The 15,864-nt window shown below is 44.3% G+C and overlaps 1 protein-coding gene across 5 annotated transcripts in view; it reads left to right on the top strand.

Moving 5' to 3' along the window:
* The first annotated feature begins 1,162 nt into the window (after positions 1–1,162).
* GRIK1 (glutamate ionotropic receptor kainate type subunit 1) overlaps positions 1,163–15,864 on the top strand; it is a 168,911-nt gene continuing 154,209 nt past the window's right edge. Inside the window, exon 1 of one of the 5 annotated variants that reach the window (XM_064523955.1) lies at positions 1,163–1,342. In XM_064523955.1, the coding sequence (XP_064380025.1) occupies positions 1,216–1,342 (127 nt within the window). In that variant the 5' untranslated portion in view covers positions 1,163–1,215. Of the gene's footprint in view, positions 1,343–2,008; positions 2,159–15,864 lie in introns of those variants that run through there. The other 4 variants (XM_064523966.1, XM_064523944.1, XM_064523959.1 and 1 more) reach the window with 4 other exon arrangements.

Here is a 15,864-nt window from a genome sequence, read left to right as displayed (position 1 = left end):
TAGCCAAGTCAAGAGCTGATTTCCATTCTTGTCCCTGTGCCCAAATGTTCAAAACTGGCCTTCAGTTTTCGTGATCTGAACTTTGCGCTCCTCATTGCAGGCAAGTGGTATGCCAGGCTCCCTGCCGAGGCTCCTGCCATGCCCGGGGAGGTACACTGGGGCGAATTGTCACCTCTGTCCCTTGCTCAGTTGCAGAGGTGCTTGGGCAGCAAGAAGGGTTGCCAGTGGGGCAAACGGCCGAAGGTGCTCCCTTCCCTTGTCCTCTGCCTCATCCTCCCTGGTTCCTCTCAGGCCTCCAGATATTTTGGGCCATCTCCTTGCCTCCAGAAGGGAGCTGTGCACCTCCTGGACCTCCTGCTCTGGCATGTTGTGTTGGGAAGGCTTTCAAACCCCATATAATCCTGAGAGGAAAAAAACCCAGGAACTGAGGGGCTGACAGGTGTGGGGAAAACCTTCCCTCACACCAAGGGGAGACCTCCAGCCACAGGCAAAGACCGTCAGGGAGCCGGCAAGAGTGCAAAGCCCACACACAGCAGACTGGGGCAGTGAGGTCCCTTCCAGGACTGGGACAGGGGCTGCAACCCTGCCCCGGCCACTGCCCCTGCCCTGTCCTGCTTCTACCCCTGTCCTGCCCTGCCATGCACTTTCCCTGCCCCATCCCTGTCCCTGCCTCCGTCCTTGCCTCAGCCCCTGCATCTGCCCCTACCCTTGCCCCAGTCCCTGCCCCAGTCCTTGTACCTGTCCTGCACCTTCACCAGTCCCTGCACCTCTCCCTGTCCCTGCCCGGCGGGGGTGGCCGTGCCGGGGCAGGGAGTGTCAGGGCAGTTGTGTGTGTGTGTGTGTGTGTGTGTGTGCGTGCGTGCGCCTGTGCATGTGTGCACGTGTGTGTGCGCGCGTGTGCGCGGGGCACCGCCGCGCCGCCCGTCCCGGCTAATCCTCCCCGGAGCCGCAGCCGCAGCCGGCGCCGCGGCGCTGCCGCCCCGCCCGGGGCCGCCCCGCGGGAGGAGCCGCCGCGCCCCGGCCCCGGCGGCGGCGGGGGGCGCGGGCAGCGGGGCCGGCGGAGCCGCGGGCGGCGGCGGCGGTGGCAGCGCGGGGCCGGGCGCGGAGCCCGCGCCATGGGCGGGCGGCGCGGAGCGGCGGCGGCGGCGCGCAGCCGGCCCCGGCGGGGGTAGCGGCCCGCGCCCGGCAGCCGCGGAGCCCCGGCATGAACTGAGGATGGCGAGCGCCCTGCGCCCGCGGCGGCCCCGGCGCCCGGCCCCGGGCGGCGGGGGGGGGCTGCTCCTCCTGCTGCTCTGCGCCGCGGCGGGCGTCCCCCGGAGCGGCCAGCAAGTGCTGCGCATCGGTGAGTGCCGCCGCCGGCCCTGCGCGCACCGCGCCGCGACTCTGGGGGGCGGCTCGCGGGGCGTGCGGGGGGCGCGGAGGATGCGGCCCCGCGGGGCTCCGCGCCGCGCACCGCCCCGGCCCGGGAGCAACTCGGGGGCAGCGGGCGGCAGCGCGGGTGCCCCCGCTGAGCGGCTCCGCGGGCGCGGATCGAGTAGGAACACGGAGCAGCCGGGCAGTCGCGGGGCCGGGGGGGCGGCGGAAGAGGGTCCGGCGACCTTAAAAAGCGTGCTCAAAAGTAGTGAGGTGCCCTCGGTGGGAGCGCGCAGCAGCGCGCTGCGTCCCCCGTCCTCCTTGCAGCCCGTGGGAAAGGTTTGCCCTCCGCTGCTCCCCCGCGTAACCCTGCCGTGGGGGGCTCTCCGCGAGTGCCGCACATACGTGTAGCCCTGGAAAACAGGATTTTTTTTCTTTTTCTTTCTTTCTTTCTTTTTTTAAATAGAAAACTCCGCACCATGGAAACAGGGCTGAGTTCACAGGAAGCCTCTCTCCCTACAGTGGGTTTCTTGTGTCAGTCAAGTGAGACAGTGAATACAAAGTATGGAAAGAGTTAGGGGTTAGGAAAAACTATGGAAAAGATGTAGGCAGAATCTGTCACACTGCTGTTTCTTTGCCTGTCCCTCTTTCGCCTGAGAAATGCTCAACATGAAGAAAAAAAAAAAAAAGAAAAAGAGAAAAGAAGACGTTTATATGACTCGGGAAGATGTATTTGTAAAGGTGTATTCCTGGGCAGAGTGAAAGATTGATGCCTTTTGACCTGGCAAACATTAAACTCCCTCACGTGAGTGCTCCCTTAAAAATCAAGGGAAGGTTATTCCTGCACTTGGAGAGCAAGGGAACTGATCGTTGATATGTTTAAATAAATTAAGTAAATCCCTCAAAGTGCCGAGCAAAGGCAAAAATAAGCTGAAGGCACTCGGCACCTTGCAGCTGAAAGTCTCGAATAGGCATGAAACTCCCCGCGCTCTGTGTGCATTCGTTTTTTTCTTTTCTCATGGGATGCACGTCAAGTTTGCTGCTTGCTCTGCTCACCACTACAGTGTGGCTGTGCCCTGATCTGAGCGGAGGGGAATGTCTGTGCATGCCTACAATGCCAGCGAAACGGGAAGCTTTGTGCTTGCACAGATCGCTGCGTTCAGGGCCAAAGAAACTTGTGGAAGACAGTAAAACACATTCAAATAAGTTAGTCACACACTACAGTAGGATGCTTTGGAAGTGCATAAGCTTGGAACATTACTAGACAGCCGTAATTTGCTTAGCTTTAGTGGGAATAGCCTCCGAATAAAATAGGACCATTTCAGGGTTTAAAGGGAAACATATTTGCTTGACCGTAATCTGAATGCTTAGCTCCTTGGAGGATCAAACCTTGGCTTCACAGCTGGCATCAGCATTGCAGAGACCCAGGCAGAGGTTTAGGGAGTGCACTCCTCCCTCTGTCAGCCTCCCCGCTGCATAACTTGCTTTGCTACTTATGTTTGGTCTAGCGAGGCACCCACATTGCTTTTCCCGAAAATTGCTCTGCCTGGTTTGTAGGCTCTCTCCTGCAAGATCTGTGTGTCTCTCTACTGGAGATTTGCTCCTTCAGTGCCTGTGACGATGGTACCCTAATACTGATTAGAGTCTGTTACTTCAAATGCGATATAAATCAATAAGAAGTATGACAACTGTTCAGCTTTCAGCCATGCTAACACACATCCAGAGAGACGCTGCTGGAGAGTAAGTGCTCCTTGTGTGTTACATGGGTGTAAATGCATAAAATATTAAATGTATTCTTATTACTATAGTTATCCTGCCTATAAAGTAATGATGTCATGAAATATTAATCCTTCACATCCATTAACAGAAGCCAGTTTCTCCATGGAATCTGTCACTCTCAGAGGTGACAAACAGAAGTAATGCAAATAAATCCTCCAACTCTCTTTGTGATAACATAATAAAATCATCCCAAAGCATTTCTGGCAGTGAGGAAAATGCTATTAAGCCATCAGATTTTCTTCCTCATGTTTTAGTTAATTAAAGAAAGGAAGGCGCTGCTATACAATGGTGCAGCAGTTTGCACCTGAATTAATACACTGGTTGTTTAATTGCATTTTCCACTGTTAGGGAGCTTTTGGATTTTTTTGGTTTTGTTGGCTTATAATATGAATGAATGGAGTCTCATGCTGATATTTAATTAGTTGAGAAAGAGTGATAGAAATTCAAGGTATTTCTCAGCAGCATCTAAATAATGATGAAGTCCTGCTTCTAGCCCTCTAAACAGGAAAATGAGTGACTACAATATGACCAGTAAAACTAACTCATTAGAATAAAAATGGTGGATTTTGAGATAAGAGATCGCTTTCAGCTTCAGGTGATATAATACTCAAACTTTAGTGTCTCCCTGAATATTTCTTTCACGTTCATTTTAAAAAGCTTTTTCCTTGATATATGAAGTAGTAGAGCTGTCCAAAGAGATACCATCTTTATCTACACATAACCCACTCAACTATATTATATAAAGGTGTATTTAAAGTTCATGATCCTAATATTTTTGGTTTAATAGCAAGGAATTTCTAGTTTTTACACTGAGCCAATCTAACCTTCTTATCTCTCCTGTTCTACTTGTATAAAATAAATGAACTCAAATAAGAGAAGGCAGAAGAGAAATTAAGACAAGCAGGCACTAAGTTGTGGAAACAGCCTCCAAAGCAGTGGAATCCCAAGAGTGGCACCGAATTATTTGTTGGTTAATAGCGGTCTCCGAGCTTTCTCATTTCTTACTCTACTTCTTTTAGGGCATTATAACTTATAACTAGGCTATGAGTATATACTTCAGTGCTATTACGCAATAATTTATAAATGGTGTTCATTTAAGCTACGGTCCAGATTAGATTTAAAGAATAGCTGAGAAAGTACAGAAGTTATTAGCATATCACTGAAGTTATTTAAAAAGAGTGTGGCAATTTTCAACAAATATTTGAAGGAAGTTATACTTGGATGAAATTTGGAATTAATCTCTAAAATTAACAAGTCCTTAAAATGTGCAAATGAGTAATTTTTAGATTTCATAGAAATTGTGTTAGGTGATGAAACAGATACACTTCAGTTGATACCAGAAGTAATTTTCAATAATAATTTGTGTTTCTGTAGTTAAATGGATTATTTAAATACAGGTTCGTACTCTGCACTGATTTATTCCTTACGTATGTGAAATTCACAATGATTTAGTCAACTGTGCTTTCAAAGATGCAGAATTAGCACCATAATTTTTAACTCTAGTTGAGAAATACAGCTTTAAAACAGACACACACAAGTCAACCTAACCTGCAAAATATGTTTTTCCTAATAAACTGGGATTTTCAATATAGATTTAAAAACATCTGTGTGTATTTCACCAAGTGGGGCTAGAGCTGTGAGGTTTTCCTTGTGTGATATTACTATTCCCACACCTTGAAAATGATAAAGACAGAAACTATTTTTGCTGCAAACTTATTACTTTTTGTCAACCTTTTTCAATATTTTGTTTGTGAAGTCAATGTATTTGAACTTTGTCAGTGTGACATGGCAAAAACTCTTTGTGTTTAGAAAGTCTGTAGCATGTTTGAACATTTTAAGAAATGTTAATTTTCTAAGGTATTTTTTACTAGGTATCTGCAAGTTACTCTCTTCCGTAACATTGTGGGAAGTGGGACTGCATTTTGTACCTTTAGATAATCAGACGTTAAGTATGTTTTGTTCAGCAGATTCCAAATATTCAGTGGTTCATCATTTTACTATAATATAATTTGCTTAAAGTTCCTCATTCCACATTTAACAGAAAACTATTTTGCTACAAATATTTCTAAAGGACTGCTTCCACAATGTCCAAACATCAGTTTTCATGCTTCTCCCTCCTCATTGGATTAGATAATACAGCACAAAGTGCAAGACAGTGCACCATTTGGCTTACATGCTCTGAAGGGTTAGTCATGTTAAAAATACTTATAAAAGGCAGATGAAAAGTGTGTTGCCAGCACATCAGGAGGGCACTCCAGCAGGTCTATACTTGGACAAGGAAAGGTCAGTGGTGCTCAGTGGCCTCAATGCGTACAGTGATCTCAGGGAAAACACTTGGCTGCACAATGATTTGTGTGGTTGCGCCTTAAATTATTAAAATCAAAACCCCATTGGTGATTTCTTTGTGTTCTGCCATTTAGGTTACATGATGGAGAGAGATGAATTACTTTGGCTTCTACGCCATTGTATTTCCAGGCTTTTATACCATGGAGGATGTTTCCCATACTAGGTTGCTCCACTGGGGAATATTAAAAAGTCATGAAGTCAGTGCTCAGCTGATGTAAATTGGCATCCTTTTATTGAACTCAAGGGAGCTCTGGTGGTTTAAATTGCCAGAAGAGCTGGCTGGACATGCGTAATATATGACCGATATGAAACTTCTGTAATTCCAGTGACTGATCTACCTCCTTATGGAGGGTAGGGTCAGAAAAAATCAGGTCCGACACGTCCTTTTGCCTTTCTTTTATGCCGGTGAGTTCTCCAGAGCATTTCTGAAACCCATTGCAGAGGCTGAGCAATGATGGTCACTGAGCACGTGCAACTTGCCGTTGTTTTGGTGACCCATTACGCCGTAGATTCTGACATCTCAGTAACAGCATTGCTGGGTGACTGTGCTGTTGCTAGAACATCATTATTACTGGGACTGTGTAAAGTGCTGGTGGGTATTTGAAGGAAATGTAGAGGAGATGTTCACTTTGCAGAAAATTGGCAGTTTGCGTCCCTGTGTCGGAATATACCTAGGTTCTAAATATCTGCTTGAGCATCAAATAGATGAGCTGTAAAGACACAGGATAGTCTTCAAATAGTCTGTAATACTCTGGCATGATGATTAAGCAACAGACAGCCAACCTCTTAGGGCTGTATTAACATAAAAACACCAAACGTTAGTTGCTTCTGTGCTGGAACACTTGTCAGGAAACTTGATGGAGAACAGCAAAGAAAAGATCCTGAGACTAGAAATGGAAATGACGTGAAGCAAGGCGGAATTTGCCTAGCGTGGACCAGAGCTAGACAGTCCAGAAAGTGCTGAGGGAGACAAAAAGCATTTAAAAAGTACGGTGTGAAGGTAGTATTACTCCTGCATTTCACATCTTGGGAGGCATGTGGTTACCTATAGCAAATTTCTTCTAGATATCTCGGTCTAAGGTCAGATTGGTTATAGGAAAATGAAATGGAAAACAAGCCAGGGCATTTATATCTGTCTCGTAATATTTTTGATTTGCTCTTAACTTATGCAAGGTGTATCTTAATGTGCTACTGTGCAACATATGCTGCTTTTTCTGCAGTGAGCTCAGTGTGGGCAGATAAATAGCATATCCTGCTGTGGTTCACCAAGGGTTCAAAGGTTTATGTAGTACACATGCATCAATTCGCACAGTGAAGACATTCGTAAAATAAAGGATGAAATATTCAAACCAGTAAAATTGATGAAATTTCGCTGAAAGATCACAATTGTTCATTAAAGTTTTGTTTGTGCAAATGACTGATACTTAGCCTAGTACTTTTTCAATTAGTAACCCATGCATAGTATAATAATCACTGCAGGAAGAACAACTCTTATAAACAAATGTTAGATTTCTTTGAACTTCCTTTCGTGCTTGATAGCCTATCTATAGTGTTCAGGTGTAATCAGTTTTTCTAAAATTCCAGCGTCTTTCCCATAACACCTAATTTCACATATTCAGAGGGCACTTGCCTCGGCATCCCTCTTGCTGTAACTATAAGCTGCTCCATATGGCCCTGTCTTCAGCTAACATTTTCTATTCATTCAGCAAGTACAATCTCACTACTGTTTTTTTCATTACAGTCTGTTTTGTATGTCCTGGTCAGTAATAAAGCTTAAATCTTTCCCCCCTCCAAGTATTTTAAACAACTGCCTCTAATCTTCTTTTCTCAGAAAGGCTTGATTTGACCAACTAGACCATAGATTGTACTGCAATAATAAAAAAAAAATCCTATCCCAGAACTGATTAGTTTTACTCCACAGCTTTGGATCTGTGACCTGGAAGCCCAGTTTGTCCTAGTTTTTGGTCAACATTAGGTTTTAGTTTGTAATAATGAGTTTATGATTTTGGGAAAGCTTTACAGTGGGAATACCCTTCCCTCTCTCTTTCCTTCTCTTTTCTGAAGGTGATACAGTATTACCTAGAAAATGATTAGCTTTCAATGGAATGATATATTTGCTTTCACTGAGCAAAATCATAAGTCAGAATTAAAACTGTTGCATATTCCAAATATGCATCTTTCTCATTTGAACCAAAGGAATCAATGTCTGGTAGGGCTGTTGGAATATCTTATTTTTTTTCCTCTGACAGTTCAGAAGGTTCATTATATTCTCTTTAGAGCTTCGCCTGTACCTAAACATGAAGGGAAAGTGGCACAAACACTGGGAAATGTGAATCAGTAATATGGCACGGCAGTATTGACACAGAGTTAGAAATGGTGCCAAAGGCTCAGTTTTGAGCTTCTCTTCTTGGATGCATCAGGCTCCTTACAATTTTACCATCTATTTGTTTGTTCATTTGGGCTTTCAGGTTGCAACACCTAAAGTTTAAAAGACGAGCATCATAAATTCTGTTAGTGTTGAAATTGTTCCCACATTCTGCCATCAGATCTGCACATGCCAACTTTGGCTATTTCAAGGAAAATTTTGTTTACAGCACATTGATTCTGGCTGGGGTTCAAGACCAGCTATCCTTCCATATTGCTGAATGGCATGGAGGTCCCAGTTAAATGCTGAGTAGGTGGAAGTGACAGTCACAGTGCAGAAATACCTCAAGAAATGCCGAGCAGAAATTGTTTTGAGTGAGCAAGAGTGTGAAACGTATTGCTCTACCTAAATATAAAGGAGCAGCAAAACTTCCCACACCTGTTATGTCCAAGGAACACATCTGCTATAAATATTACAGCAGATGCTGAGGCTTTGCTTTTGCTTTCAGATAGAGAAGGGACAGAACTCTCCCTGAAATCAGTGGTACACTGCTATGACCTTAAAATCACTGTGATTTTGCATGCCTTTCTTATAGCAAAAGCAACCTTTTTATTAAAAGAGCAGGCATACTGAAGTTGAATAAGAACCATTTCCTGCACTATAAGTAATACAGGCTTTTCGGTTCTAAATGTTTTGAATATTATAGGCAGCAAAAGACACCAGTGTATTGTAGATCAAAGTATGTGGAAAAAATACCATTTAAAAAAAACAACATTAGTTAGCTAAAAGAAAAGAAGAAAAACATGTTTAAAGATAGGAGTTTATTCCCCTGTTCCCTTGGGACAAGCAGTGGAGGAGAGTCCTGTCAGGATGTGTATATGGCCCTTGCTGCTGCACATTTCTACTGAAGATCACCTTCTCCCCTTCCCCCCCAGGGAGAGATGTGTCATTAATGTCCTCAGCATGCAAGTCAGATTCCCAGGTGAGTAATTAGGCCTGCCTAATCTGCCACTGCTGTTTCTGCAGTTAATGGCAGTCTATATGTCAGCCTAACATATCATAAGTATTACTTTAGCTCCTTATTTTTTTATGTTCTGCATCTTCTCCTGTCTGAGAGCTTTGGCCTTCATGGTCCATGACAGCACACACTGAAGCCAGTAGGTTTCTAACTGCTTTCTGACAGCAAATAGCAAGAGCAACCCATGTATCCGGGCTTATAACTACGTCTGTACACAGATAGATCAAAAAATGTTGCTTCTCTCTAAAAATTTTGCCTTGCTTGTATCTTTGGACCATTATAGCTACAATAACAGTGCTACTGTATATTGTAGTACAGTAGAACAATTAAACAATGAACAACTACTATGAATCACGCTATCCTGAGAAAAAGCTGGATTATACTAATTGGGTTTAGCGTGATTCTGCAAGACAGTGCTGAGAAGAAAAGCTGTACATACCTTACGTTCTTGTGTCGTACAGTTAGAATGGAAATCCATGGAAATTGGTGCTTATGGGACTTACTGTGCTAGGAAAGGTGAGATTGAACTAGTTTCCTTACCACCTTGCTTCATGTAGTATTAACTGTGTTGTATTTCAACAAGAAATGTAATGACTAATAATAACAATAAGATCGTATGAAGCATTTATATTCAGTAGGGCTCAGGGTACTTCACAGATCACGTACAATTGCTTCAATTTTATAGTTGGGGAAAGGTACAGGAAAGCAAAGTGCTTTGCTGGCAAACTTAGGCCAGCCTGCAGTGAGTCCAGGTCATCACCCACACCTCTGTCCAGTTTCACACAGCTTTGACACTTTCTTGTATTTTGTATATTAGGTGAAGATTTGCATAGATCCCTAGAAACTGAGGTGCTAAGTACTGTTGCTACAGAGGCCCAGTGTGTATCCAGCTAAACAGTTTATAGGTAGGAATGACAGGTAGTTTTTTGTGGCCTGAACTGTTCCCGCCTGCTTGGAGCTTGCCCCTGGATATAGCAGTGTAAAGCAGGCAAATGTGAAGATTTCCCCTGGTGCTGAAGAATTCTCCGAAGAAGTCGAGCGTGTGCCATCCTCTCCGAATTTGGGGAGCAGCCAAATATTTGTTGCTGAATCTGGGCTTAGCCAGAAAGCCCTCAGAGGGGCTTTCTAACTAACATCCATGGATCCATTCATCCATTTCTAACTAACATTCACTAACATCCATGGATCTTGTAACTCCCTGTGCTGCTTAAGCTTCTGTGGAGGTCATTTCAGTGTGGTTTGCCGTGTCCTCTTGGCCAGCTTCGCATCTGCTGAGCAGAGTAGAGTGCTGCTAAAAACTGAGCATGGGAAACCTTAGTCAGAGACAGATACCGTTAGGATACAGAAGAATTTACAGGTTTCTTTTCCATTTTGGCACTTCCACAGACTAACTCCACTGCAGAGCATGTGCCTTATATATGTTTTGAATACAGAAACACTTTGTTATTCATGCCTGTTCTGGAAGCATACTGTGTGCTTGGGCAGGGTGTCTGAGTGTTTCCCTAAGCTATAACTCCCAACCAAATATAGCAGACCCAGTGAATTGGCCTCACGTGTTCCCTTGCATAATGTTTGTTCCAACACCTTGTTTCCCTCTTTTTCTCCCTGCCTCCAGGAAAGGATCTAAGCAGTAGGAAAGAGGCTTTCACAGCATTTGAACCACATAAAGTAATGTACACTGTACCATCAAGTGTTGAAATCTTTATCAAATATTTAGGTGTCCTCATAAAATCTAGAGCCATTCTAACTGGGAATTAAATCTAGCTTCAGGAAATACACGTCTCAGTGGTTACAAGCCTTTGCTTTCACTGTCTTGGTCTCCTCCCTGACAAAGATATGGAGAACTGTAAATTAGATGCACAGAGATGTAAACATTCAGAGGAAAAAACCAAAAAATAGAATTTTTGCTTTGACAGAAATAACCCTTTCTGTGCTTATGTTCAAGAAAAATACAAGTGAGGCCAAAGCCATTTAATCCTCCTTCCTGCTATACAAACTGCTCTTTCCTAAGTGTCTTGGGGGCACTGTGCCAAAACAGTCATTTTTATAAAGGCTATGAATGGGAAGCTCAGACTTGATGGGACGTGAAGAGTAGTTTATGTGAAATAGTTACTTCATTTTCAAGGAAGAGCAAATTAATCTGTATTTCTCTGGCAGGGTCCCAAGAGATTAATCTCAAGACATCTGAGTCCATATCAAGCTTAGAGACTTCCCATCAGTAGTCAGCGGGGAGGAGCCCAGGTTGCTGCAGTAACAGCATGACATATGTAAAACTCTATTTGATTGTGTCAGTATCACAGAGAAAGCTGTTTAAAAGTTAGGTCAGGTTTTTTAGCTATGCAATACTTTTCCATAGACTGTCAGTCACTGTCAGGTTGGCCAGTGAGTTAAAATGCATGATGAATAGCTTTAGCAATCTCATGTGGAAAGCAAGTTAGCTGTTCACATATCATATACAGTAATAAGCTGCTGGAGCGCTAATAGAAGAAACTAATAATAAACCACATAAGAATCCTTCTCTGCAATTTGGAGACAAAAAAATTGTGCCTTCTGACTAAAATATGTTCATGTTTTGTTTTTGAATGTTTTTACTCATCTTAAGAGAGTTCAGGAAAAGCATAACAAATTCTTTAAAAATCGAGCAGGTGATTTTGATAGTCTACTAAAATACAGGGCACAAGAAGGATGTGCCAATTGACATGGAGTCACTGCTCTACTATTTTCCCTTATGATTGTTCAAAGTGTATTTTGTATGGTAAACAGTGTTCATGCTAAATAAAACTGCCTTGTTAATAGAATGCTATGTCCCCAATTTATTCATCCTTATTTAAAAATTTTAAATGTAAAAGACTGTCGTAAAAAAATATGGTAAATGAGGTAGAAATTCTGAAGAATAACGTACGTAGTCAGATAGCAAAAGATGGGATTTTGAGGTTGTTCAGTCAAGATTAATTCAATATTTCCTAGCCTCTGGAGTCTCACTCTATACTCTTGTATGTTTATATAGAAAGGTTTGGGGATAATTTTCTATCATTGTGCATAAAACAAGTAGAAAACACAGGGATGTTCTTGAGATGCCCTGTTGGCATGCAAGGATCACTAGCAGTACGGCAGCTTTGTGGAGCATGGCGGAGACCTGTGCTGCCCGTCACCAGTGGAAGTTGCTGTTCTCTGTATGGACCAGGCCCTAGAGAAGGACGAGATATACTTCTCTTGGTGTCTTTCCACCAGGGATTTGGTGATGGGGAGCTTGGGAATTGTGTATCTCCTTCTGAGGCCTCAGGTGGGATCTCTACTGAACAGTGACTGTTTGGCTTGTCCCCCCAAGCCTGGCCCTCTCTCCCAGGACTGTCCTGGTGCATGTCCTCGCTCCCCCACATCCCTGGCCCGTTGTCCCCACCCCAGCCTCGTCCTCCTTCATTCAGCCTGCTGGTTCTTGCTGTTGGATCAGGCCCCACCAGGCCAAGTTTCTGGTCACTGCCTGAGTCCTGCCACTCCTGCTCTTTACTGCTGGGGTAAAGCAGTCGAGGGGCTGGCTGGCAGCAGAGCAAGGACGCAGCGCCACCCCAAGCTCTTACTGCACCAGGTACCTTATCAGAGAAGAGATAAGGGCATTTGGCCAATTCCTTCAGCTCTGGGCAATGTATGCTTTGTGCAAACAGATACGGTAGGTATGTCATCTGTCCATTGATAACAAGCCTCCACGGAGTGTGTTTGCATTTCACAGCACCAGGTTATTAAGCGTTAAGTCCCTGCTCTACTATGTGAAGGTGTTCTCAGTAAAAACATTTTCAGTGAAATGGCCATCAAAATGGTTTTAAGCTGGGCCAGAAAGTGTATTTGTTACTCCCAGGAACAGCTAAAACCTCCTGTATTCAGTCTGGGATGGACAGAATGGTCGAAGTTTCAGGTCGGCTGTCAGGTTAGGGAGTAGGGAAATTGGAGGGGCAGTGGCAGAACAGCTGCTGCAATCTGCCTTGTCTGAAACACACCTTGCAGGGCAAGCCAGCAAGGGCTATTCTTTGCCTGGCATTTTACACAGTGAAATACTGCAATCTTTGCAGCAATGCGCTGTTTCCTTCGCTGGCGCTCTGTCTGCTTGAAATAAAACCGTTAACGATGGGCATTCATTCTTTCTTGAACAAGTTTCCATTTGTTTGTCTGCTAATGGCCACGCAGTGCAGAAAGGAGAAATGCAAGGTTTCCTGCTTCTCCATCTGGAAATGTTTCTGTGAACGTCCCTCTAAGGACACATAACACTCCTGTCCATAGCACACTTTCCTTGAGTCCTGTGGCAAATATCCGGGCAGGCAGGGAGCTTACTGCAAAGAAAAGCTTAGTATTCAGTGCGCATAAGCCAGCATGTAGGGGGACTCTGAAAAGAAACCATTTGGTTTGTGGCTGTGTTGGACTGCACTGGGGATGATTTGCTATTCTGTGATCTACCGTTAAGTTGTCGCAGCGGTGGTATCGGTCCGAGTTCCCTGCTCGCCCTCAGCTCGCTGCCGCACACGAAGCCCCACGGAGCAGAACAGAAGCAATCAAACATGAAGTTCAATGCGCGCATGACTAAAGGTTTTGTCCACAATGCCAAAGGAGTCTGTGGCTGTAAGGAAGCCAGATTTCACTGCAGTTCAATGCTGGCTGATTGCTTGTCTGCGGAGGAACCTTTAAACTTCCCAGCTTTGCCCCCTCTGTTTCTACATCCCCTCTCCCCGAGCACGGAGTTGTTCAGCTCGCCCCAGCCACGCGCTCTGGCATAAAATTCGATCCTGCAGCCAAGCCCACTTTCAGAATTTCGATGTAAAATGATGTCTCTCTTGCTATCTCCGATCCAACAACTTGTACACAGAAAGCTTTTTTATTCCTCCAAAGCTGCTTCCTTTTAACTGTGCCAAACCACCCCAAAAACTTATCAGTGGGGCACTGCAGCTGAAGTCAAATATGAGTTGATGCTTTTCCAGCTGTAGCTATCTTGAAAATTTTCATTTCACGTCCAAATTGTTTACTTATCGGCTAGAAACATATGTTAAGAGAAGTTAAGGCTCTGTTGCCCAAGGTGCATTTTAATACAGGGGGAGAACTGCTTCAGATATTTCACATTACATCTTCTAGCCTTATCTGGTGCTGTAAATTATAAAGCTGCTCCATTGAACTGAGTGAAGATTATATTTTTGAACACTGTTTTCTGAAGAATGAAGATTTTTCTCTTTGAAATGAACAATCTGTCCTGCATCAGAGTGGCTCACTGCATGCTTTGCTGCCCAAGCCTTTCTGTTTAATATTAGGGTGTCAGACTGTTCCCTGGGGACCATGTCCTGTCATTGATCCATGTACTGACATTAAAAAGCATCTGCAGATGGAGCAAATGTGGGATGTGCCCTGAAGAGCAAGTGGTCTCGGTAACTGTAATCCTTATCCTGCTGTCTTGAAATCAGAACAGTCATGAAGGCAAATCAGCAAGAAACATTTATCTTCTCGTCTGCATAGACCTTCTGTATATGCTCCGTGTATGTGTGATACACCAAAGTGCTTTCAAAAACCGATTGCCTGTAGTGTCCAAGTGAAATACTTAAGCGCTGCTGTTTTACTTCGACGCCCGCCTCTGTCAGACCGAATTCCTGGCTTCCAGCCCTCTTCTCTCAGCTCTCCCAATGTGGGGAGATCTCGTCCTTGCTTGTTTCCTTCTGTGCTGGACACAGACCCCTGGGAGGAAAATGAGTAGGTTCCTCCTTTAAAACAAAACGGTGACGATAGCACCAGGTGCTGCAAACAGTTCTGTTGCCTCTGTACGAGAGGATGAATTTAGTCCCGTTCCCTCCTATGAACTGTGTCCCACATATGCACGCAGTCATGCAGAAGCCAGGCATTGCAGCTGCCCCAAATGCTGCTTGCTCAAAATTGCAAAATGTTTATCCGGTGCAGACACCACTCAGGGCCGGAGGAAGTTAATCCAAGGTGGGAACAACACCAACCTCGGGGTTCCCCGTGGCCTCTGCTGTGTGTCGGCAGCGCCACCTTCACCGGGGGAGGTGGAGGGGGAGACACGGTGGCATGGGACCCCTGTTCCCCCCTAGTGGCAGCTGCGCTCTCCTTCTTTCAGGAGCAGCACTTTAGGAGCAATAGCATCTCCTTCACATTAAAGAGAAAGGAGTGGTAGCAAGCACGCCTTGCATATGTGTCCAGGTGGGTGGGTCGAGGCCGCATCAGTCTTGCCAAATCCTGTACCAACAGAGGCACTCACTGACATTCAGAATATGCTTCAGCCTTCTTGGGAGTGTTGAAATTAGCAAAAAAATCAGAGCAAGAAAAAGAAAGTGTTTTCTACTAATTAGATCACTATATGCTTTACGCCCTCTGGGTCTTTGCTTTAAATGGGAATGTTTCTGTGTGTAAGCAGATTACTTCTTCAGTGTTAATCAGGGTGTTTCATAGTTTATTTTATATAAGCAAAAGTTAGTCCAGTTTTCTGTAATGTATTGAAATGCTTTCACAGCGCAATAATGGCAAAGGCTGATGAGGGAAAGGATAATTGCTCTTTACAAATGTAAAATGTTTAATATGACAAGTACTGTTTTAAGATCATTTACGTACTAGTTTATTTCTAGAAGTCAATAAGCAAGAGGGTGGTGAGATCCCACCTTTTTTCTTCCTTTTCCCACAGGTAATTTCAGGAAGCCATTGTATGAATCTTAATTCTGAATATCTCCGTTAGTGCTAAATTGTTATTATGTGGTGTCAGTAAACAGGTGAATCTTGTTTCAGGGCAGTGCTTTTCCTCTTTCCTTTGAGAAATTTCATCAGAGATAGTCTTGGTCTGTTTTCTGGGTTACATGTTGTTTCACAAATGTCACACGTAAGAAGAGAAATAATGCTTATCAGTTATTGAAACTGTTCCCAGAAACACCCTCACCAAAAAGCTGGCTTCCCTAAGATGCAGACAATTTCAGAAGCATTCTTTCCATGAAATTTATATTGGAATTGCCCATTTTTAGCATCTTCT

This window comes from Dromaius novaehollandiae, chromosome 1 (genome assembly GCF_036370855.1).
Source record: "Dromaius novaehollandiae isolate bDroNov1 chromosome 1, bDroNov1.hap1, whole genome shotgun sequence".
Classification (NCBI taxonomy): domain Eukaryota; kingdom Metazoa; phylum Chordata; class Aves; order Casuariiformes; family Dromaiidae; genus Dromaius; species Dromaius novaehollandiae.
Note: the sequence above shows the minus strand (reverse complement) of the source record. Positions and strands in the feature narration are given on the sequence as shown.